This window comes from Prionailurus viverrinus, chromosome A1 (assembly GCF_022837055.1).
Source record: "Prionailurus viverrinus isolate Anna chromosome A1, UM_Priviv_1.0, whole genome shotgun sequence".
NCBI lineage: Eukaryota > Metazoa > Chordata > Mammalia > Carnivora > Felidae > Prionailurus > Prionailurus viverrinus.
This window is the reverse complement of record NC_062561.1, coordinates 107035471-107059014: the sequence shown is the minus strand read 5'-3', so window position 1 is coordinate 107059014 and position 23544 is coordinate 107035471. Positions and strand designations below refer to the sequence as shown.

Below are 23544 nucleotides of genomic sequence, written 5' to 3'. Positions count from 1 at the left end.
TCAATAACATCATAGGGATACGAGGACTGAGTTCATAGACACAAAGCATTTTGGTATACCTGGCACATTTCCTAAGATGATGGGAACTCAAACACATGTTCAATTTAATTCACTTTCAAAATGTGCAGCATAGAATTTACAACTGTAATGAACCTTACTCCTGATGGAGTGTTGTCCATTCTCTTCATTGTGCAGATGAGAAATTTGCTTCAGGTGCCAGAGCTATTAATAATGAAGCCAGGTGTGACCTCTCAATGCATTACATAACCAGCGGCTACTTTTCCAGTAAGAAAACTCCCCATTCTTCTTTTTCCTGCCAATGCCCTTCACTGACAACCCCGACCTTTTTTTTTTTCCACATTTGAGAAGGGTAGGTGATGAACACATGCACACACAATGTTGCGAAGAAACCATGTTGTCTATCTGCATGAACAAATTGATGAAATCGAATACTGACATCCTAAGATATTTGGTTCTGCCGAATTCTCTAAAAGAATAAAGCACTTACTTTTTGGCACACGAGCTATACAACCAAGTAACTACTAACATTTGAGTAGCAGCCAACAATTTTCATGGGTGTTCTTCACAGGTATCATGCATTCTTTCTAGAGTCTTAGTCTCTTGGGAAAAAAAAAAAAAACAAAAAACCTGCACATTTCCAACCTGTAGTTTACAAAGCATTCCACACTTTCAGCTGAGGCTGCCAAAGAGCCTATTCTGAAAGCACAAAATGCATTTTCCAAAAGCCCAATTCAGAGCCACATGTGTTCAGTATACGTCAACAGTGAGTACTTGTGTATTAACTGTAGGTTCTGAGACACAACCCCTTTCATTTCTTGCATTTAGTGCCTGAAGAGGGAGGAACAATTTAACAAGGAAACAGCTGCGAGAACAATGAATAAATCTAAAGCCTAGTGACTTTTAGAGTATGGTAGTAAAATGTACTGTGCAACTAACAATTATATCAAGAAATGAAGCCTCCTATGACAAGCGTGCTCTAACTTGACTTGCTGTGCACTCAAGAATACAAAAAGCCAACGAGGACAATGAAAAAACACAGTATTAGTATGACGGGCTAGAAGACGTACATTTTTCCTTCCTGCCCCACTTTTCTGGAAACACATAAATAGGAGCTAACGGGAATATAAAATAAAAACATTATTTTATTCTCTTGATAACATCCCACTTATTTCCTTCCTTTCTTCATGTAAAGATGATTACACATTAAAATAAGATAAAATAAAATCAAGAATTATTAGTTTCCTATTGTTGTGTAACCAACCGTCACAAGTTTAGTGACTTAAAACAAGAAAACGTATTACCTCACAGTTCTGTAGATCAGAAGTCTGGGCACATGATGGCTGCATTACCTGCTCAGGATCTCCCAAGGCAGAAATCAAGGTGTCAGCAGAACCTCATTCTTGTCTGGAGCTCCTGGAGGAAAATCTTCTTCCAAATCGTACTCACGTTGTTGACTGAATTCAGCTCTTTTGGCTTGCATAACGTGAGTCCCTGTTCCTTTGCCAGCCACCTGCATTTTGAGGCTTGTGATCCCCTCCATCTTCAAAGTCAGCAGCCGACTCTCTCTGGGGAATCCCTTGCACACTCTTTTGTCAGGAAGAGCCAAGTCCCTTTTAAGATCTCCTCTGAATAGATACAAGCCACGAAACCCAGCCTCCCTATATTGAGGGGCACTGATTTGGGGCACCTGGGTTGTTCAGTTAAGCGTCCGACTTCCGGCTCAGGTCATGATCTGGCGGTTTGTGATTTTGAGCCCGGAGTTGGGCTTTGTGCTGACAGCTCAGAGCCAGGAGCCTGCTTCGGATTCTGTGTCTCCCTCTCTCTCTGCCCCTTCCCGTTCATGCTCTCTTTCCCTCTCAAAAATAAACATTAAAAAACTTAAAAGAATAAAAGATGCACTGATTTGAAACTTGAATCATCTGAGCAAAACCCTTTAACACCATACTGACCTTGGGTGTTTAACTGCCTGCCTGGGAGAAGGGGCCTCTGCGTGTTCCCACACCAAAGTGGGAACTTTGGGCGCCATTTCAGAATTTTGTTTCCTACAGCCGGCAAATCAAGAGTATACTCTACTCAACAGGAATTAACAGGTTATTTTTACTTAAACACCATTTTGGATTTCAATCTTCTAAAAACAAACTTTCTTGTTATCTGTTCAGACCTAAAAGAAAAAGAAAAGCAATGTGGAAGAATTCTAAAAGCTAATTTCAATTATTTAGAAAATCCATTGCAATCTCATCTAAGTAATTGATATTTCTCATTACAGTAGCCTAGTGATTTTTAAATTCTTTTTAATCAAAGGTTAGACGTTGACAAAAATGCTCCACGGAGGATTAAGGAAACATTAATGATGTGCAAATATTGATGTGTAGTTACTTGACAATGAAAATAATTTTACATTATCGGCCATCCTCCCGAATTAGTGAGAAAGCCACCTGGAGAGAATACTAGATCGAAGACTGCAGCACAAGAAAAGCTATAAGCATGGGAGTATCCCATTAGCTCTGCTAAGTAAAGGGTGTGTTTTATAGACTGTAACATGTATCCCTTTTATTGTTTTTCCCCTCTCCTTCCAAACATCTTTATAGCATTAACCACTCACGTCAGGAAGCACAAGACGATGTGTTAAAAGAAACCTGGTTCCCATTCTACTATGCCTTTAGCCATCTATGCATCTTTAGAAAAGCCATTTATCTAGAGGCCTCATTTGTAACATAAAACCATTTTAGAATTTTTTCTTAATTTTAATGTTTATTTTTGACAGACAGAGAGAGAGAGAGACAGAGCATGAGCGGGGGAGGGGCAGAGAGAGAGGGAGACAGAATCTGAAGCAGGCTCCAGGCTCTGAGCTGTCAGCACAGAGCCACACGGGGCTGGAACCCACAGACCGCGAGATCATGACCTGAGCTGAAGTTGGACATTCAACCGACTGAGCCACCCAGGTGCCCCAAACCATTTTAGAATTTTAGAGCTAAAATGGACCTTTGAGATCACGATCTTTATAGTTTCAGCCTGCTCTATTCAAATTTATCCAAACACCAACTTTTAAAAAGGGAAAATATTCCAATTAGAGAAATGTGATATTTAAATTGATATAGCAGGTTATTTACTTTCCTGGTTGGAGAAGGTTATCACTTTTATTACTTTTAATTTTTTTTTTTTAATTTTTTTAACGTTTATTTATCTTTGAGATAGAGAGAGAGACAGAGCACGAATGGGGGAGGGTCAGAGAGAGGGAGACACAGAATCCGAAACAGGCTCCAGGCTCTGAGCTGTCAGCACAGAGCCCGATGCGGGGCTCGAACTCACGGACCGCGAGATCATGACCTGAGCCGAAGTCGGCTGCCCAACCGACTGAGCCACCCAGGCGCCCCTTATTACTTTTAATTTTAAAGTTCTTCAGATATTTTCACATTTTGATAAATGAAGCATCTTAATCCTTCTCCTAACCCCCTTACAGTTCAATACACTGAACTATGGTTCTGCTTATGTTATCAACTTCATTATTTACAGCAGTTAAAAGAATATTGTTATCCTACAAAACTGTAGACACTTCCAAATTCAAAGCCTAATGTGTTAAAATCAGTTCAATCTTCCCAGAATAATAAGGCCATGTGACCTTGCTTTGGATGATCTGCAAGAAAGGAGAAGCCAGATTCACAATTACTCTGAACTTCTGTTTATTGACATTCCTGAACCTTTGACATAACCTATTTCAATTTACATTTACAGAGAGGCTATGATACATCTGATTTTGTATCGGACCAGAAATTTCCCACGGGCATCTTTTTATCCTCAGCACATAGTATGGTGATTAGAACTTAGCAGGTTCTCAAAATATATTTTTAGAATGAGTCTAGAAACTGCACAGGTCCTGCTTTCAAAGAGCTGACAATCTAGTGAGAAAGATGGATTTTAGCCCAGTGACACCCAGTTAAGGCTTCTAACCTACAGAATGGTAGGAATATTAAATTTGTGTTGTGTTAAACCACTAAATTTGTGGTAATCTGTTATGGTAGCCATAGGAAACTAACTCGGGGATCAGGGAATTAGTTTCAGCTCTGACAAGGCTTCACTGTGGTGGTATTTCGGGAAAAACAAAGGGCCTGGAGTGGGGTGGGGGGGGGGGAGCAAGAGGCGGGGAAACAGGTGTTGTTGATTAAATCCTTGCTCTGAGCAGCACTGGTGCAAAGTGGCCTTTTATGTGGAAATGCAAAATGTCAACCCCTACACCACACCTACTGAACCAGAGTAAGCAGTTTAACAAGATCCCCAGGTGAATTGCAATCTTATTAAAGTTTGAAAAGCACTACGCTGAAGTTATTAAAAACTATTTTAGAATGTGCAGAAATCTTTGATTCTTCTTTTTTGAAACCCAAATTTGCTGGGGGAAAAAATACTCAACCACACCCACAAGACAGCTGGCTGCTGTTTGTTACAATGACAAAAGAAATATAAACAATTCAATTACTCTTAAATAATGAAAAGGCCCTTCAGTAAAATCCATTTGTCCCACCTGCAAAGGATTTTCCTTTGACAACTCCCTTTGGTTGAGAGATTTTAAATGTCAAAAGTTTTACACCTTTAAATAAATATTCGAATGCCTGGTATAGTACTCATAGAACTATATTGTGGGGAACAAAATAATTTCATTCACATAATACATTTTCTTTAATTACTTTAATATAAAAGACAGCAATGTTCCATATTTCACATAATATAAAAAAAAGTTTTAAAACCCTCTAAGTTTTTAAAGAAAATAAATTTATTGAAGAGTAGCAATGACTACAAAATTAATACTACCAAATCATTACTCAAGCCTTTGCATTAATTGTAATATTTGGAGGGTAGGAAGAGAAAATATCAAATAAGAATATGGACACTGAAAAACTCGATTTTACCCAGGCTTTTGAACTCTTTGCTAAATCTGGTGCATATTAGAATATGTATTCAAGACTGCTGTAAACACATTCAGCCAAAGTCAGCTCGTCACTAATTATACAGTATTGTAAATCATTCCATTTACAAAATTAAAACAAACAAAGGCCCAATGAGTCTTTCTAGGTAAAATATCCCAGTAAAAAAAAGAACATTAACAGAATTTGTGATGATGACTAGAACAAGAAAATTAGCATACTCAAGAAAGAAACATAATTATTCAATATAATTTTGTTTGGTTAGATCAATGCAACTCACTCAAGTAAGATGACTGCATTGTGAAGGAAAGGGGTAACATGATCCAAAGGCCTGTTTTAAGTTCTCACCTAATAATCCTCTTTCAATCAACCTGTAAAGTAAAAGCACAGAATCCATACTACAACATAGATCTGAATGATACTACAAAAGTCAAACCATGATAGGCATATTTTTCTTTACAGTGCACAATTTAAGAAAACATCACAAGAGTATTCACTTTAGAAAATAATGATCTGTGGTACGGTAAAGACAAAACAGGCACCTCCGTTATCATTTTTAATAAATAAAAGCACATTAAACAAAAACAAAAAGAAAAGGAATAAAGCAGCACCTGAAGCCTTCAACACTGTAACTAAATGCTGGTACCCGAAGGGTCTAACTGCTTACGTTTTACTAAGAGGCGCAAAAGAAGAGCCAATGTTTGACTTGAACGTTTTAATTCTAGTAGAGACAAGAGCTTGTCTGGGCTTACAGTCCTGTCACCTGATGCCGAGGAAGAGACCAGTCCTTCAAACGTCCTTATACTTTGGAAAGCAGGCCTGACTCTGGGGCGCTCGCCTTAATTAAATTCTGAATTTCCTTGAATTTTGGATGGTCTTTATCTGCCACCAGCTGTAGCAGAACAGCCTCACTGGTCGTCACTATGATCCCAGTTCGAGCAAGACGCTTAAAAAAAAAAAAAAAAAAAAAAAAGATAAGGACAAATCAAGAACTAAGCATGACAATGAACAGTATATTACAGAAGCAAAAGCAAGGGTAGGACACAGTTAATTAGCGTCCTCTAGTAAAGCCATGGTCCTTAGTCATACCATCAAATTCACTCATGGAGACAAACCAGAAACCCATTATGATTATTCTCTATATTAGTAATACGGACAAGAAATAAGCAGAAGAAAACACATAGCTAATATTATGATTTATATGTACCAGGGAGGAAAAGAAATCAAGACTATGAATGCACAACGATTTTTATTTTTTCTCTATTTCCAAACATGTGACCTACAGCATGTGTGTCCTTCCTGTAAATAAGAAATGACCAGGGGCGCCTGGGTGGCGCAGTCGATTAAGCGTCCAACTTCAGCCAGGTCACGATCTCGCGGTCTGTGAGTTCGAGCCCCGCGTCGGGCTCTGGGCTGATGGCTCAGAGCCTGGAGCCTGTTTCCGATTCTGTGTCTCCCTCTCTGCCCCTCCCCCGTTCATGCTCTGTCTCTCTCTGTCCCCAAAATAAATAAACGTTGGAAAAAAAATAAATAAATAAGAAATGACCAGTGGTAGAACACCTTCAAGTGAGGGCACCTGTGTGGCTCAGTTGGGGGTCCAACTTCAGCTCAGGGCATGATCTCAAGTTCGTGAGTTCGAGGCCCACATTGGGCTCTGTGCTGACAGCTCAGAGCCTGGAGCCTGCTCCGGATTCTCTGTCTCCCTCTCTCTCTGCCCCTCTCCCACTCACGCTCCGCCCCTCTCTCTTTCTCAAAAATAGATAAATATTACCAAAAAGAAATTTAGAAAATAAAAAAAAAAAAAAAAAAAGAAGACCTCCAAGCAAGGTCTAGGAATGGCCCCTGGGATGATGATAACAGAACCACCACCACTGCCACCATCATAAACTTCAGAATGACTAAACATGAGTATAAAATTTAAGGCTGTCTAAAGTTTCACTGACAGGTCAATGAATGTCCTTGCCAAATTGCTCCAGGGGAACCATAATAAAGAACCAAGGACAGAAATCTCAAGGAGGGAAGGAAGAGGGCAAAGAAGACAAAGTCGAGAAAAAGGCAGAGAGTGATCGAGAACTGAATGAGAATTCTAGAGTAGAGAGGTACTCTTAGATGTCTCTGTTATCAGAAACTACAGGGAAAAAACTGGCCAACTGCTATTCCAAGAAACATCTACTAAAAGAACCATGGAAGACAGGTGGTTAGAAATAATTCCCAGGCAGGTCAGAAGAAATGACCTAGATCAGTCACTCCTCATAAAGAAGGAGTCCCATGAAGAGCCAGGACATCCTTGCAGAGTGAAGGTTAATCCTTCAGATGACTGTAGATGCACCTGCCCAATTTTCCCACGGGCATTGCAACCCCTTCCTTTTTAACCCCAAGGACGCAGCAGGGAGTAGGAGCCATAGCCTACTCTTCAGAAAGCAAGCTTGGACTCAACAGCCAGTGTGGAAGGGCACGCAGAGCAGCTCACGAGAACTCTAAAGAAATGAACAAACAGCAGAGTTACATAGGGAAGAGCGAGGAAAGACAGCAAGCGTGCTACGCTAGTACTCTTTATGTTGAGACAAATAACCCAGGTAAGTTATCTCTGAGTTTCTTAAAGACTTCTGGAAGCTAATTTCCTCCTCCTTGCCTTTTAGTCAACTTCTGCCTACCATACCAAAACCCTAAGAAATCTCCAGGGCTGTGTGCTAGGTTCGGAGACAAGGGCAGGGGACAAATATGAGACTAGATGCAGCACAGCTGTGTGAATGTCTTCAGACACAGCTCCCTCCCTCACTAGCTGGCGGCCCTGCCCAGCCTTCCTCACTGACCAAGGTTCAACAAGCAGACTTTCAATGATTTGCTCTGAATCCCAATCACATACTTTCAGTGTCCGCAAGAGTGCTTTACACTCAAGAGTGCCAACAGAGGTCAGTCCTTGCTTATCTCTCTAGTTCCTTAGTGAGGCAAGAAGGACAGAGAACTGTTTGTTCCCAGATGGAAGGAAGAAATCAGATGACTCCTGAAGAAACCAGCTTTCCCTAGTGCTCTGCTGACCACAATCTGCTTGACCGCAGGCCAACAATCCTCAGTGACGCTGAGGCGGGTCACCGTGGCGGGAATAGGCTGGAATGCTCGAGGCACAGAAACACATATTAGTCAACTGAAACCTACACAGTGTTACTTAGCTCCAAGACAGAGATATGGCCAGTAGTGACTGGACTCAAAACTAATCAAGCCAAGAACCTGTATGAGGGAGGCATGGCTCAGCAATGTGCAAAGCTTTTAGAACAGACTCCCAGACCTTCCCATGGTGCCTGCCAGCCCCAACTAAAAGGTACCTGAGCAGAGAGAGAAAAGCACCAACTTGTCCAGACATAGGCAGGTTCGTGTACGACATGAGGTGTGAGGACACCTACAGTACCGGTCCCAAACTCTCTTTCTTTCCTGGATTCAAAAGGGGCAGTTAAAACTGCACATCTTTAATGCACACAGATACACAACTTATTAGGCTTCTGAAATTCATCCCCTACACTTTGCAAAAACAGTCCAAAGAGGCCTCCGAAAAAGAAAAGTTACTCTGATCCACAAATCTCCAAATACAAGGGCACAAAGCCATGACAGCTTCAGAGAGGGCAAAGCGCAGAACAAAGACAAAACCCAGTACATTTCCAACCAACATCAACAAACCTCCACAAGTACAAGGGTATCAAGTTCCAGAGAGGGTTTTCTTCTCTTTTATTTTGCATTTACCCTACCAATTATTAGTTGAAAGAAACAATGCCTGACAGATGGCCGGTGCTCAAAATATTTTGTCGAATAACCCACATACCACAAACTCTGGCACAGAAGTTTCAGTAATAGTAATTATAAATCATCTTAGTATAATAATCTCAATGGGGAATATGGGGAGTTTCAGGAATTCCTTAGGTAGTTGTGTTCTAAAGGAACAGAGAAGGAAGCTGGCCCGATTGCTATTTAACTTTCAAAGTCACACGTTAAAAGAAAGATACTTAACATTTCTCCCAATAAATGAGGTATAAACTACAACACCTCGAATATAAAATTAAGAAAGACTAAGAGAAAATTGCGCAATGTGGCATGCCTCCTCCATCAACACCTGACCTCATTCTTTTTTAACTTTTCAACCTCCACGCTGGACCCCAAGGCAGTGCTGGGGGCTCTGTCTCTGCCAAAGCCACCCACACCAGATTCTTTCCTTCCCTCCTGAGAACTTCTCAAAACTGGTCCCTTCTGGGTATTACAAGCTGATGTAATGCTTCTACGTTTCAAAGAAGACTAACCTCATAGAGACGATTATAAATAATAACAATAAAAGTAAATGCAGCAGCTAACCTGTGTTTACTGTTATCAGGCACTACACTAAATGCCATCAACACATTATCTCATTTAATCCTCACCAAATCCTGCCATGTAGTGGCTATGATTATTCCCATTTCACCAGTAAGAAATCTGAGGCATATGTACTAGCTAAATTGTCCTTGGACACAGATTTACTGAATGCCACAACCTGCATTCAAACCAGTATTATCCCTCCAGTGTTTTGACTCCTCATCACTGAGATGAGACTACTTCTGAAAGAATGAGTAAATATCCTGACTATGTTTTTAGTCTGTCTGGTGAGAAGACAGAACTGCCAACAAACTGGATAAATGCCATAATATAAAGACATGTCTCAAAAACTTACTTGAATGTATGACAGAAGTCCTTGCAACTTATTATAAGGAAGATTTTTTTTTTTTTTTGGATGTTTGTAGTATTCCAAGTTGTGGACCTCGGCCCTCCTAGAGAAGGGATGGCCAACCAGGGCCTTAGAACAACTGCTGTTGCCAATTCCCCAGATGCCTCTGCATCAACCCTCTGCACTGACTTTTCTCCTTTCTTCCCTCTGACTCTTTTTCATTTGCCCTACCTCACCACCCTTGGGCACACTGTCAGCTAACGAAATGATTTAGCAATCCAACAGAGAAAGTGGTTCACAGGCCAGCTTGTGCCCCAACACTGGAGGATCTCAAAAAACAAAAACAAAAACAAAAACAAAAACAAAAAACAAAAAACAACAATTTGTATTTCCCGTTCTCAACAGAAATAATCAGTTAAAAAACTTGCCAACTCAATCCACTAAAATTATTACAGAATTAGAATTAAACAAGAGAGAGAGAAAGAGAACAATCCACAACGTGGAGTGAATGTTTCAAACAATTATGTGGTAGTTTGCGTCTCAACAGGAAGAGAAAATGCTTACAGAAGACGACTGTTAAGCAACCTTGACAAAACATCACTGATTCCCTGAGTATGATCCAACCTGACACGCTGGTGCAGACAGCCAAGAAACAATGTGTCTGAGTGGTGTCCACAGGCAGTGACATACCTCCTAGTCCCAGAGATTCACATGTGAGGAAGCTTAACATAAGCAGAGTCAGTCTTAGGCCCACCACACCCTAGTTTTGGGCTACATCTTGGCTGAGTTAAACCAAGGTGGGCTGTTTTTGATTTGCAAATCTCTAAATGGTTCAGACTAAGCTTTCTGGAATACCTCTTAGAAGTTCAAACATCAAACCAAAACAAAGTCCAATGAAAGATGTGCAAGAGCTTTTGGTATCACTAGAACTCCAGACCTCAGGAGACAGAAGATCTAAAACAATATGGTGGCAAGACCTCAAAAGTTGGTCAGCACACGACTCTGGAAGTCAGTGAGTCCGCTATGGTCAGAGTACAACTCAAACTGAAGAGGTAAATGCTTCATTGCTGTGAAGTACTCATTATTCTTCAAATTAATTTGGAAAATTTGACCAATCATTTGTTTGAAACCAGGACAAGTACCTCAAGAGCAAACATCCGGTCCATCATGCTTCTCGATGAGGTGGCATCAGCAACAATATGAACCTCAATACCTCGGCCAACTAGTTCCAGAGCTGTTTGCTGGATGCACACATGAGTCTAGTAGAAAGTAAAAAAATCATACGTAAAAACGCAGTAAAGCATTTTACAAATGCGTGACACCATGATAAAGCAGAAAGAATACTACAGCTCTCACGACCTTGTCCTACACCTAGATTTGCCTCTAATTTGCTAGGTGCTCTTGAAAATAAACAGCATCTCAGGCTTTGGTTTCTTCATTGTAAAGTCAGGAACTGGATTACATCACGTTTTTTGCACACTAGGAACTTGAACATATTCTTAGAGCTCTGTGAGAATTTTTTTTTTTTTTTAAAGATTTTCATCTGTCATCTGAATGACCTTCATACGACTGACTACTACCACTCGTTTTTGATGCCACTTGCAGTCGGGTTTATTTCTGAACTCACACTGAGTGCCTAACACAAAGAATGAGTCAGCAGTCCTGCATATTGAGAAACAAGTAGAAAAACTAAGTTGTTACTGGGTACCCAGTAGTAAAGGTAGGCCAAGTTAAAAATAACAAGTGACAAAGGCAAAAAATATCCAGTATACAGCACAAGCAGATGTATTATATAGATTCCATTTTTGTAAGTACTAACTTGTAACAATTCATTAGCAGAGAATACAGAGTAAAAACATGTCCCAACAATAACTGGGTTATATAAGCAATGAAAGCACATTTCAGTAATACCAGGATGCCAACCTTATGTGCACATGACAAGTGAGCTTTGGAGAATTATCAACTGACATTTCATTAAAATTAGCACTGGAGGACTGTTCAAAGATGATTTTGATTAGGCATGAGGTAGAACAATGATGAATGAGCAAAAAAAGTGCAGAAGTCAGCAACAGTATTTGGCATGACATTAATACAAACAAGCTTACCCTATATTGTCATTATCGAAGTCAAAATACAGAAATATGTAACGTATATCTAAACCCTAGGCTACATCTTAAAACCTACTGTATAAATCCTACCATCAATACATCATAGGTGTATTAAAGTAACACTATTTGGGCTGCATTGTTTTTACAGTTTTCATAACTTTTAAATTTAATTCAATAGTTGTTTAAATGCTATGAATAAATACATGTATTCCATTCGTAAATACCCAAAAAAAGATCAAAAAATCATTTTAATCAGCATTAAGAATCTATGGGTTTTCTGTTCCTTTAAAAAGGTATGTAAGCAATCAAGCGTGAAGGACAATGAAATACATGATTTCTATGGTTTTTCTACAGCAAAAACACGACCAACGTGAAATCCTACAACACATAAATAAAAATAACGCCTTTAATAAAAACATGCTCCAAAAGTAGTTAAAAGGAAAGGCGCAACAATCAACCCACATTCAAATTCAATTCCATCCCATAACCAGCAGTATGACCCTGGGCAAGTGGTACAACATCTGTATTTTTGTTTCCTCATCTACATAACAGGGGGAGATGAAAAGTACTTAATTGGCTCAGAAACTCACTGGGGAGTGTTTAATGAATTAACAGATGCAGATCACTGCCTTGCACACAGTCAACACTTAATAAAGGGTGGCTATTTTTCATCATTACTACCGCCTACCACCTAGTCTATCTACAAAACGGACTGTGGACATATCAAGATTTTACAAATGACATTGTGCCCAAAACATAACAACAGGTACTTACTTCTACTCCAAATAACACAACACTCCTGACTCCAGGAATCTCTGCTAAGGCTGCTTCTACTTCTGGCAATACCATTGAAAACTTGGTCTTTGGAAGTACCAATTTTACACCTGTTAAATCAATTTCTTGAACAGTGCTTCCAAGACCTTTAGGATACTGTTCTGTTACAATAACTGGAATTCCTAACATCCGGGCCCCTTGTAACTGGAAAAAACAAACAAACAAACAAACAAAGACAATTAGTAATATACAATTTGCATATATATATATGTATATCGTGCTTCTGCAAACTGGAAAAAATAAACAAACAAACATACCAATCTTTGTCCCACACTAATTATATCCCCAAAATATTTGATGGCTGGTCTGAATCGTTCCTGCATATCACAGCAGAAAAACACAGTGCTTGAAGGTGTAAGATTTCCCAGGGTGGTGAGCTGAGAAAAAAAGAAAAAAGAATGATTTAGCACTCGTTATACAACGACATTTATTTTCAGTGGAGGTCAATGAAGGAGAAAAGTGTTCCTACTGTTTGACCCAGTAAGTCAATTTCTACCACTATTACCTACAAGAAATGATTCGAATTACAAAACAAACAAACAAACAAAAATTATCCAAAGATGTTCCCTGAATTGCTTTCAATAGTGAAAATTAGAAATAAACCAAGGACCAACAATACAGAAATGACTACACAAATTTTAACACGTTCACATGATAAAACATTTTTTAGAGAACCAAAATAACATATGCAAATAAGTTTTCAAAAAATTTGAGCCATCTACAAAGAAATGCTCATAATCTAATGTTAATTTTAAAAAGAGAGCACAGTTCAATAGTATTTCAATAATGTAAAAATACAAATAGAAGATAGAAGCAAATATAGGAGACTATTATCAAGAAAAAGAAGCAAATATATGAGTATTAACAAGTAGATACCACTTTTATTTTTAGTGGTATGACTGTTCGAGTGACTTTGTACTTTATTATCTATGTGCTGGTCTGAGGCACTCTGGCATCAACCTTCCTTTGGTGTGAACTCTACAGACATGCAACACCAAGGTCATGGCAGAATGGGTGTGCCATCTGTAATTCTAACATTAGGTACAGGGTTTTCCTACTTTGCCAACAGAGTCTGATTAAAATAAATATTCAGTCATCTTAAATTATACATTCTATCATTAACTGTTTTAACGGGAGTTAGCAATGTTTTTTTCTTTATGGTTTTCTTATATTCTCCAAATGCTATTTAAAAACCCCTCCCAATAATATTTAAAAATACACACTGGGGTGCCTGAGTGGCTCAAGCATCTGTCTCTTGATTTGAGCTCAGGTCATGATCTCACAGTGGCGAGATCGTGCCCCACATTGGGCTCAGCACTGAGGCATGGAGCCCGCTTAAGATTCTCTCTTTCACCCTCTCCCTCTGCCCCTCCTCCACTCTCTCTCACACACACTAAATAAGTAAAATAAAAAATAAATAAAAATGCGCACTGCTTTTGTAATTGGAAAAAAAGTTATGATAGTAAACTGGCAATGCTTACAAGTATGAAAAGTAACAATGAAAATAATCTGTAGCAGAGACTAGGAAACATATATCTAAAAAAACAGAAATCCACTGGGCAATCCACTGGGTGGCTCAGTCAGTTAAGTGTTTGACTCACGATCTCTTCTTTTCAGCTCAGGTCATGATCTCACTGTTCATGAGCTCGAGCCCCGCGATGGGCTCAGCGCTGACAGCGAGGAGCCTGGTTGGGATTCTCTGCCTCCCCTCTCTCTCTGCCCCAAAAATATATAAATAAACTTTAAAAAAAAAAAAAAAAAGAACTCCAGGCTTGCTGCTGTCATCAACACAGAAATATCAAGATGCTGTTCTCAGGAATAACTTCTTAGAGTTCAAAAAAGAAATGCAATAAAATGATGCCAAACACATCACCACTGTTAAACATACAGACATAAAGGTGACATTTGCTTTCTTAAAAAGATTCATCACCATCAGGAAATTAACGAATTAAGGTTAAAAGCAGGCATTAGATCACCAAGCTTTACGTTAATTACTGTAGTTGGGCTACAACTTGGGCCCAATATGGATTTACCAAAAAGTAAAAACCACTGTTGAATATAAGAATTTAATGTCACTCATAGATTCTTCAAGGCCCATGCTTGTTTCCTTCCTACCTTCTCTAATTTCAGAGAGCATATATATAAAGGAAGCAGCCCGGTCCTGAATGAACCCATACTCTTCCTCTTACTAGCCACCTCCTAAGTCTCCCCTCTAGCTACCCTGTTTTGCCCTAAAACCATCCATAGATAATAGCTGTTAATAATTTCCTAAAGAAACCCACGTCCCAATCACATGGTGGTGGCTTCCCCACCAGCCTGGCCCTAGACCCTGCCTCAGTGTCAGTGCCCAGGGCAACTTCTCAGGAAACAACTGCTACAGGAATTAAATGAATCATTAAAAGGAATCTTTTATCCTGAGTGGTATGACTGTTCTAGTAACTTTGTACTTTATTATCTATGTGCTGGTCTGAGGCACTCTGGCATCAACCTTCCTTTGGTGTGAACTCTACAAACATGCAACACCAAGGTCATAGCAGAATGGGTGTGCCATCTGTAATTCTAACATTAGGTACAGGGTTTTCCTACTTTGCCAATAGAGTTTGATTAAAATAAATATTCAGTCATCTTAAATTATACATTCTATCTTTAACTGTTTGCTTACTTCAATTTTAATGCAGGTGTCATGCCTCCATTTTGGTCCTTTTCCAAAGCAGTATGATGTATACAGAGGTACTCAGGACACAATTTCAAAAACCAATCACTATATATGAATATGTACTTTAAATTCTCAGTAAAAATTAAATTTTGGCTAGAAGGGCTCAAAATCCAAGGGGGTCCCTAGTCATCCACAATGTGTTTAGGGCACACTACAAAATGCAGCTTACCCACAATTGGTCTGTTTCAGATTATAGCAATGCAACTCAGCCATTCTCGCCAGTCCACGGCTATGAGAGCAGGAAGCAGGCAAAGTAAACGGGGAAAGGTTTAAGTGTGCTGGACGGACACGTACTATCATCCTTACAGCTCATACCTGCTGTATCTTCAGCTCACAGATCTCATCTCAGATAATGGACAAACTCTGTATACATTCCTAACACGGTTGGTTGTGCGGACTCTAAATTCACAAAAGATTATAAACGGCAAACCAGAAAGGAAACTGCTGGAGACAGGCAAACTGGTATCAGCAAGAAATGATAGATGACACAGAAAAGATTCAAAATACAATAAAAGCAGATCACAATTCAACTAGTTCCACACTCTAGCCTTCTAGTGGAGGAGTAACAGTATGTACATAACATATAAACTGGGACAAGATCGTTTTAGAGCACGCTCAACTCAGAGAATGTTAAATTATGTAATACCCCAGGACCACAATACTAAAATAGCCAAAATACTCAATATTGGGATATTGAAAGGAATAAAACCTCACCTACCCAGAAATCCTAAATATTGAGAGTTGTGGTCTCCTGGGGCTTCTGTTACCTGGTGCTTCCCTCTATCTCCTTTCAGACTGTGAGGTATCCTGTTCCAGGCAAGGAACCACATCAGATATATGTCATAGTAGTCAAAGACTGGGGACGTCAGAAAATGCAGCCATAAAATCCTCACCGCCTTGCAAAACCCTTCTAGTATAGGAACTTACCTGCAGGCCTTCAGCAAACACAGAGAGAAACCACAGAGATAATGACAAGGCACATTATTATGCAGTGATGATTTGATTATAACTTAGTTAATGAAAAATGCCCGGATAGCCTTCTCCCAGCAAGTCAGACTTTAACTCCTGACACCCCCTAGGACATGGTCTGCACCAAGTAACTTGCTTCCTCAAAGTAGAATATAGAGGGAATATGGTGACTTTGTAGTGGAAAAACCTGGTAGACATTGCCTCAGCCAGGTGATCAAAACTGAGATAATCTGTGAGGTCATATTGAGAGTATATAAGACAAAATGTGATGACAACAACCTTCATGATCTGGCTCTCAAAATCCCAAAACCCCATTTTAAGCACTAGAAAAACATCAGATAAACCAAAACTGAGGTACATTCTACCAAAATATCTGACCGGTATGCCTCAACATTGTCAACGACATCAAAAACAGTGTAAGTCTGAAAAACTTTCATAGCCCAGGGGGACCTCAGAAGACATGACAACTAAATAATTAGAATCCAGGAATGGATCGTGGAAGAGAATTTGCAGGCTAGCAAATTAAAAGTGGTCTTGACTAAATGCCATCACAAGCAAAATACAACTACAGATCGATGCATATTCAGGAATCATGAAAATCTCACATATAAAAATATATGGATGTATACATACACACCTTCATATATCTATATATCTACAAACAACCCTGTATATACACATACAGGTAATACATATTCCAATAAATATTTAAATACAAAAAATTGATTGGAGCCAGTAGCTTCCCCAACAAAAGTGTTCCAATATAAACTGGTGACCACTTTCTTAAGAACTGTCATAGCTGTTATTTGACCTTAGATTTCAAAGACAAAAAACTTTTCATCCCCAAGTGCATTATAACCATTAACATGACACTATTTTCCCCTCTTCTAGTGAAAATGTGTTCTGACATTTTCTCACAATGGCTGTACATCTGCAAGGAACCTGTACCTCCCATGCTGAGTGCCTCAGGTTACTCAGGGCAGACACATACAGGGAGGCTGGCCTTGCTTAGGGATGCTCTGTGTACCAGTTCTGTTCTTCCGTAAAAGTAATACATGGTGTTCTATGTTAAATTGTGTCCCTCAAAATGCATATGGTGAATTCGTAACCCCCAGTACCTCAAAGAGTGACTTTATTTGGAAAGAGAATCACTGAAAATCTAGTCAAGATGAGGTCACAATGGAGAAGGGTGAGTGCCTAATCCAACATGACCAGTCTCCTTATAAAAAGGGGAAATTTGGACAGAGAAGGCCTTGTGAAATTGAAGGCAGAGATTAAGGTAATGGGTCTATAAGCCAAGCAATGCTAAAGACTGCCAGCAAACCACCAAGAGCCAGGAAAGAAACATGGAACAGATTCTCCCTCACAGCCCTCAAAAGGAGTCAGCCCTGATCACTAGCCTCCAGGACTGTGCAGAAACAGATTTCTGTCGTACAAGCCACTCAGTTTGTGGCACTCTGTTACAGCAGCCTTCCAGGGCGAACTACTACAGTGTGTAAACTGTGTACCTTTAGGAATGATTAAAGTTTGGAACTGTAGTGGCGCCTGGGTGGCTCAGTCAGTTGAGCATCTGACTCTTGATTTCGGCTCAGGTCATGATCCCACGGTCGTGGGATTGAGCTCCGCCTCAGGCTCTTTGCTGAGCAAGGAGCCTGCTTGAGATTCTATTCTCTCTCTCTGCCTCTCTCACCTGTTCTCTCAAAAAAAAAAAAAAAAAAAAAAGTTTGGAATTGTAAATATGATGTGTTCAAAATTGTAGGAGTCTATTACAGTCACAAGATAGGCATGAATGATGTGCTTGGGAGAGAGTCCAAAGGGGTACAGGGTATCATTATTTCACTGAGAAGTGTTTCCAAGCAAATGTGATTACCACAGTAACAGTAAGGCCTTGCTCGAGGACTGACTCCCTGAAAACAGATTTCAGCGATGTGATTCCCCTGGGGTTACAAGGCTCCCTACACCACAGAGCTGTGGGCGTTGGATTCTGAGACCAAATCTCAATTTCACTAAACTCAATTACGTGAAATGGGACAACTCATTAACATTTTCAAACAGCAGTTTCTTAATAAAGCAACCAAACAGCATTTCCCTCAGAGGGCTACGTCAAGGATCCAATGAGCTGCATGTAATCAATCAAAAAATGCATAGTTTCCACTCTGAAACACAGAGTGTCATGAACACACATATTTACAGGTAACCTCCACGGGGGGGGGGGGGGGGGTAGTATACAATGCTTTGGGCAGTAATCCAAAGTGTTAAATGTTAACTTTTTTGAACGTGACACACACACAACCCCACTGAACCAATGGAGTAGAGGCAAACCACACCCTCAAGATCCAGCTGTTTCCCCTCAGCGCCCTGACACTGGTCACCTCCCAGAGATCTGTCAGGCCTGCTTCTCCACTGTTTCTCATCATTATCATTTTCCTGCTCCTCCTACATGCTCCCACGGTAAAGGTTTCGTTATCAAACATCGCCACCTTCAAACCAGCAAGCCCAAGGGGGTACAGCTTCTTTTCCCTCTTCTTTCCAAACCCTGCCTTCTCTCCCTTCCCACCACAAACCCTGGGGGTCTCTTCTAGCTAAAAATGTCCATGCCCCCTGTTAAAAACAGTAACAGTAGCAACAAACCTCCAAGAAAGTGAAAGCTGGAGTCAAATCCCCTCCCAATTAACCATCTCAGGAAAGGTCAAAATAACCTTCCCAGGGAAGCCCTTATCTTCTGCCCACACAAAGCTGCCAGAGCCTTCCCTCATATGTACGGAGGCAAAATGGCGTCACTGGCATCCTCCCTAAAATGTCCATTTCTTCCTCCCTTCTGTTTGGGCTCTGCTTTCCCTGGTGACAAGCTGGAAAATAAAGTGGTGGTTATATGGTATCAAATTTACAGGTATTCTCAGGGTTGAACGTTTCAATTAGTTAAAAATTGGGAAACACCTTTTGAAAAATTAAAAACTCTAAGTTATAAAAATGACCTAAATTCCCACCGTATAATCCTTTCATTTACATTTCTTCTTCTGTGTCTCAAAATTCCTCAGACTTCAAGCATTCTGACAAAGCAGAAGACACATAAACCATGCTTGAAACATGAGCAGTCTGCAGCTACCTGAGTTGTCAACGGACACTCGGTCATTTTGACAGAGTGTTTCGGAGAAGACACGCAAAGGTCCAACACTGGCAACGGCAGTCTCAAAGATCAGCCCCCATAGAATGGCTTAACCAACCAGGGTGCAGACAGTATGGCACAAGCGACCACTGTGTTTTACAAGGTCAGTAGCAGTAGCAGTCAGAACAAGCATGAAAGCAAAGTCACAACCCTATGTAAATTGAGAATAAATTCTAGAATATACAGTATGTGAACCAGGGCCCTCGAGGCTCTAAGGTCTATGTTCAGGAAGAAAAAATAACAAGTTACATTATTTAAGCAGTGGACTACATTTGGCCAAATTTATGCTCTCTATCCCTCCTTCTGGGAGATGGGGCCTGCCATGCCCAGTAGCAGCACTTCAATGATGGGCCATCTTGAGCCTTCCTAAGCTACAGGCATCGATAACAAAGAGCAATGAACACCAGCAAAACAAATGATATTACAAGCTCAAGTTTGTGGCCGGTTTCTATTCAGCGTGATGCTTTCATTAAGCACAAAAAGAAAAGATGAATGCTATACGCAGCTAAAAGGAAGGCCCTTCCCAGCTCTGCCAGCTCCACCATCACCTTGGAGTCTTGGGCAATTTCCCATCTGTTCTGCTCTTTTGCAAAGTGAGAGTTACGGTATCAGGTAAGGAACAAGAACTGGGTCTTATCCATGTTTGCTTTCAATGTGCCAGGCACTTAACGCCGCCACTCAAATGTTGGTGTCATGAACTCTATGGTCTCATTTAGCTACAAAATGTCCATGTCTTTAGATTCCTAAAACCTAAAGGTTCCTAAAACCAGCTAGGTTCCAAAACCATGTAATAAAGCGTTCATGAAAAGAAATAGCTTCCCCTTCACTTCTCTAAGTATACTCAGACATAAATACACAAAAACAGGCTTCAGAATAGGTTTATGGATATATATGAGGTGTGTGTCCTTCCACATTATTTTTAGGCTAAGGGAGGCACCCAGCGGGACAAGTCAAAGTATGATGAGTACTAAAATGAGATAATATAAAAGAAAAATATTTTTTACAACTTTGAAATATATGAAGTATTATATAACAGAGGCTTAGGAATTCTTGGGACTATTTAGTGAAGTATAAATAACATTTTTAAAAAGATGGAACAGAGTACTGCTATTATTATAATTTTTATTTTAAACATCATCACCAAAAAAATTGTTATCTTCTGTACCAAGCAAAATACTTCAAAAGCCACAAGTGACCTAAATTATATAACGCCTTTTGAGAATGTATAGGATGTTTCTGGTATACACATGTTTAATTAAAAAGAGTTGGCATACCTGGGCATTGAATTTTTCAAAATAAAAAATCTTATCTTGGGCAGGGGGGTGGGGGGAAGACTTACAGATGTGGGGTGGGCAGTCCCTGATTCAGCATAACATCTTATCAGGGAACTGCCCACCCTCCCTCCCAACCACTACAGGAAATGCATCACAAAGAAGTCTGCATCCTCAGGATAGCTCCATATCTCCTCAGTTAGTGTTTGGATTTTGGCCTTTATTAATGGATTTGTCAAAGGGGCATCCAACTTCTTGGGTATGTTGGCAGCAATTATCTAAATACACTGACAAAGAAGGTTGCAAGGAGGTGTCAGCCACGAAAACCCTTGAAGACATAAAAATGGGGGTGTAGTAAACACCTACAAACCACAATTCCCAGCATGGACACCACGGCAAATTCTGGGGGATCAGAGATATCCCTTTAGGATCTCCAGGAAGAGACAATGGAATCTCACTGCCTTTGTCCTCTGAACCTAAGAAATGTATCCAAGTACAAAGTACCTGCTTTGGAAGCTTCTGGCATGGGTGCTGGTGTGACAGGAAACAAGACCAATTCTGCAGCCGAATACAGCTGGAAAAAACGAATCTAGAAAATAATCTTAAGAATATGACATTTGAATATTAAAATGCCTTCTAAGCCTGAATCCCACATTGCAGTTTGGTCTTCGGAAGAAATAGCTTATCAGTTTCTCAACTAAAGAAAAAAAAAAAATGTGGACAGTGTAGTATTTAAAATATACCTTACGTTCTTTCTTTTCAAAAATATAAATCCTCCAGTTAATCTTCTGAGAGTAAAAAGGACAGGAGACAAACCCGCACGGTATTACGGCACAGCTTCAAAAAAAAAAAAAAATTTAAAGCTATAAAATAATCCTCAGGTGCATCAACTTTCTCAAGCCAGAAAATCGTGGTCTAGGAAAAGTTGTGTAATTAACAAGGTATTACAGTCCTAGAGTCAAATGACTTTTTCAACGTAGGCGACGCATATATAATCAACAGATTAGGGTAGCCAGATACCAGGAAAAGGCTACGCAAATGGTTATTTCACTTAAGGTTAGGGGAAGCTTAAGCTCCAGAAACTGAAAGCTGGGGAGAGGAGGGGGAAAGGTCTAACTCCTGAAGTTTGTGTTTCCGCAAGTGGTAAACACAACTCCGGGTAACCCTAAGGCCAATACTCCGCATCAACTCTTTACCCCATTCGGCATGAGCCCAAAATAAAATCAAAGCTAGTACCGCGCAGCCCTTAGGTTACGCAGGCGGCTGGACTTGCTCCAGGCACACAAAGCTGATGCGGGAGATCGAGGACCACACACGTGGGGGCGTTCGCTCGCGCCGCGACCCGCTGGGAGGCCCCCGCCCCCGCCTCGGGGGCGGCAGCTGCTGACCGTCACCTTCCTACTGGCCCATTCTCTGGGCCGTCCCCGAGGACTGCGATCGCCCCACCGCCCTTCCAAGCCGGCGAGGCGCGCAGGGCCCGGCGCCAGGGCGGCGCGGGGCACCTGAGGAGCGCGGCGGGGGCGGAGACAGAGACGCACCGGGACCGGGAGCAGCGGCTGGGCGCGCGGCCCTCCGGCGGGACCCACCTGGATCTGCAGCGGCACGAGGCGCACCTTGCAGCGCTCGCTCACCGCGAAGCCCTTGGGCAGGTCCACGTACTGGCCCCACTCTTCCGCGAAGAGCTGCACTACGAATTTGCGGTGCATGTCGATCTGGTCGCCGTACAGGCTGAGGAACTTCTGGATGAGCAGCTCGTAGCCCGCGCCGTGCGGCACGGACGAGGGCCGCGCGAAGACCGAGAAGCAGAAGAGCACGGGGACCGTGCCCGACGGCGCCCCCGCGCCGCCGCTGTTGGGGAGCGCCGGGACAGCCAGCTCCGCCGCCGCCATGTTCCCCCGAGCGTCTGCCAGCTCCGAGGCCAGCGAGGCGCAGACAGGGCCGGCCGCCGGGGCCCCGCCTCCCCGCGCCGCCCGCTCGCTCTGGAAGGCGAAGGGGCGGGCCCTGGCGGCCGCGGCTCGCGCGCCCTCCTCCGCCCCTCAGGGGGCGGACCGCGACTGAGGGCTGGGCGGTGGGGCCTGGGTGAAGGCGCTAGCTAGCGCCTGCGCCCGCTGCCGGGACCGCCCCCTCCAACCGGGACTTGTCTCGGCTGCCCGGCTGCCCGGCTGCGGGTCTAGTGCGCGGAGGAGGTTTGTGGCCCCCCCACTGCCCTCGCGCTCCGCCCACCTTCCAATGAGCGCAGTTCGCGGGGAGTTTACGTGGGACCCAGGGCTGCCCGGCTGAATCTGCTGGGACGCGTTACCTGTTGGCCTTGTGCAGAGGGTTGCAGTCATTCCTCCTCGAGGATGGCAGCAGTAATCGCAAAACCTGTAGGTCTGGCTGATAGCCTAAGAAGAACCGCAGAATGTAATGTTTCCAGAGGGCCACCCGAGGCTCAGAATTTCATATTTTTTCAGTCTCATGGAATACAATATCTCTAGCAATGAATCTGAGATCTTGGCTTCCCTTTATCTCAACTCAATTTCAGGAAGAACTTGAATTGGGGATGGCACTTGGATGGGAGTAAAAATCGAGACTTTATATTCAAACTGAGCGTTTGTTTTTCAGTAAAGTGGATCACCTGCAAATAAAATAATCCTCTGCCTTATGAACACTGTCAAGCACTGTATACAATGAACCGGAATTAGAGAAGCATATACTATGAACTAAGTTTCCTTAACACCAGGTCCTGGGAAAAAAGGTCAAGAGTCTATAAACATTTTTTAGATAGTAGGGGTTTCCTCTTCTTAGAAGGTAATAACTTTTTTTTTTAATTTTTTAATGTTTATTTTTGAGAGAGAGCACGCACGCAGCAGGGGAGGG

General features: G+C 41.5%; 1 protein-coding gene across 1 annotated transcript; it reads right to left on the bottom strand.

Moving 5' to 3' along the window:
• Positions 1-4682: 4682 nt before the first annotated feature.
• On the bottom strand, positions 4683-22663 carry ISOC1 (isochorismatase domain containing 1). Its single transcript, XM_047875064.1, has 5 exons — positions 22272-22663; positions 12821-12940; positions 12504-12707; positions 10764-10880; positions 4683-5883 (listed from the first exon to the last, which is right to left on the bottom strand). The coding sequence occupies exons 1-5, from the start codon at positions 22572-22574 to the stop codon at positions 5737-5739; spliced, it is 891 nt and encodes a 296-aa protein (XP_047731020.1). The 5' UTR covers positions 22575-22663; the 3' UTR covers positions 4683-5736.
• Between the last annotated feature and the right edge of the window lie 881 nt (positions 22664-23544).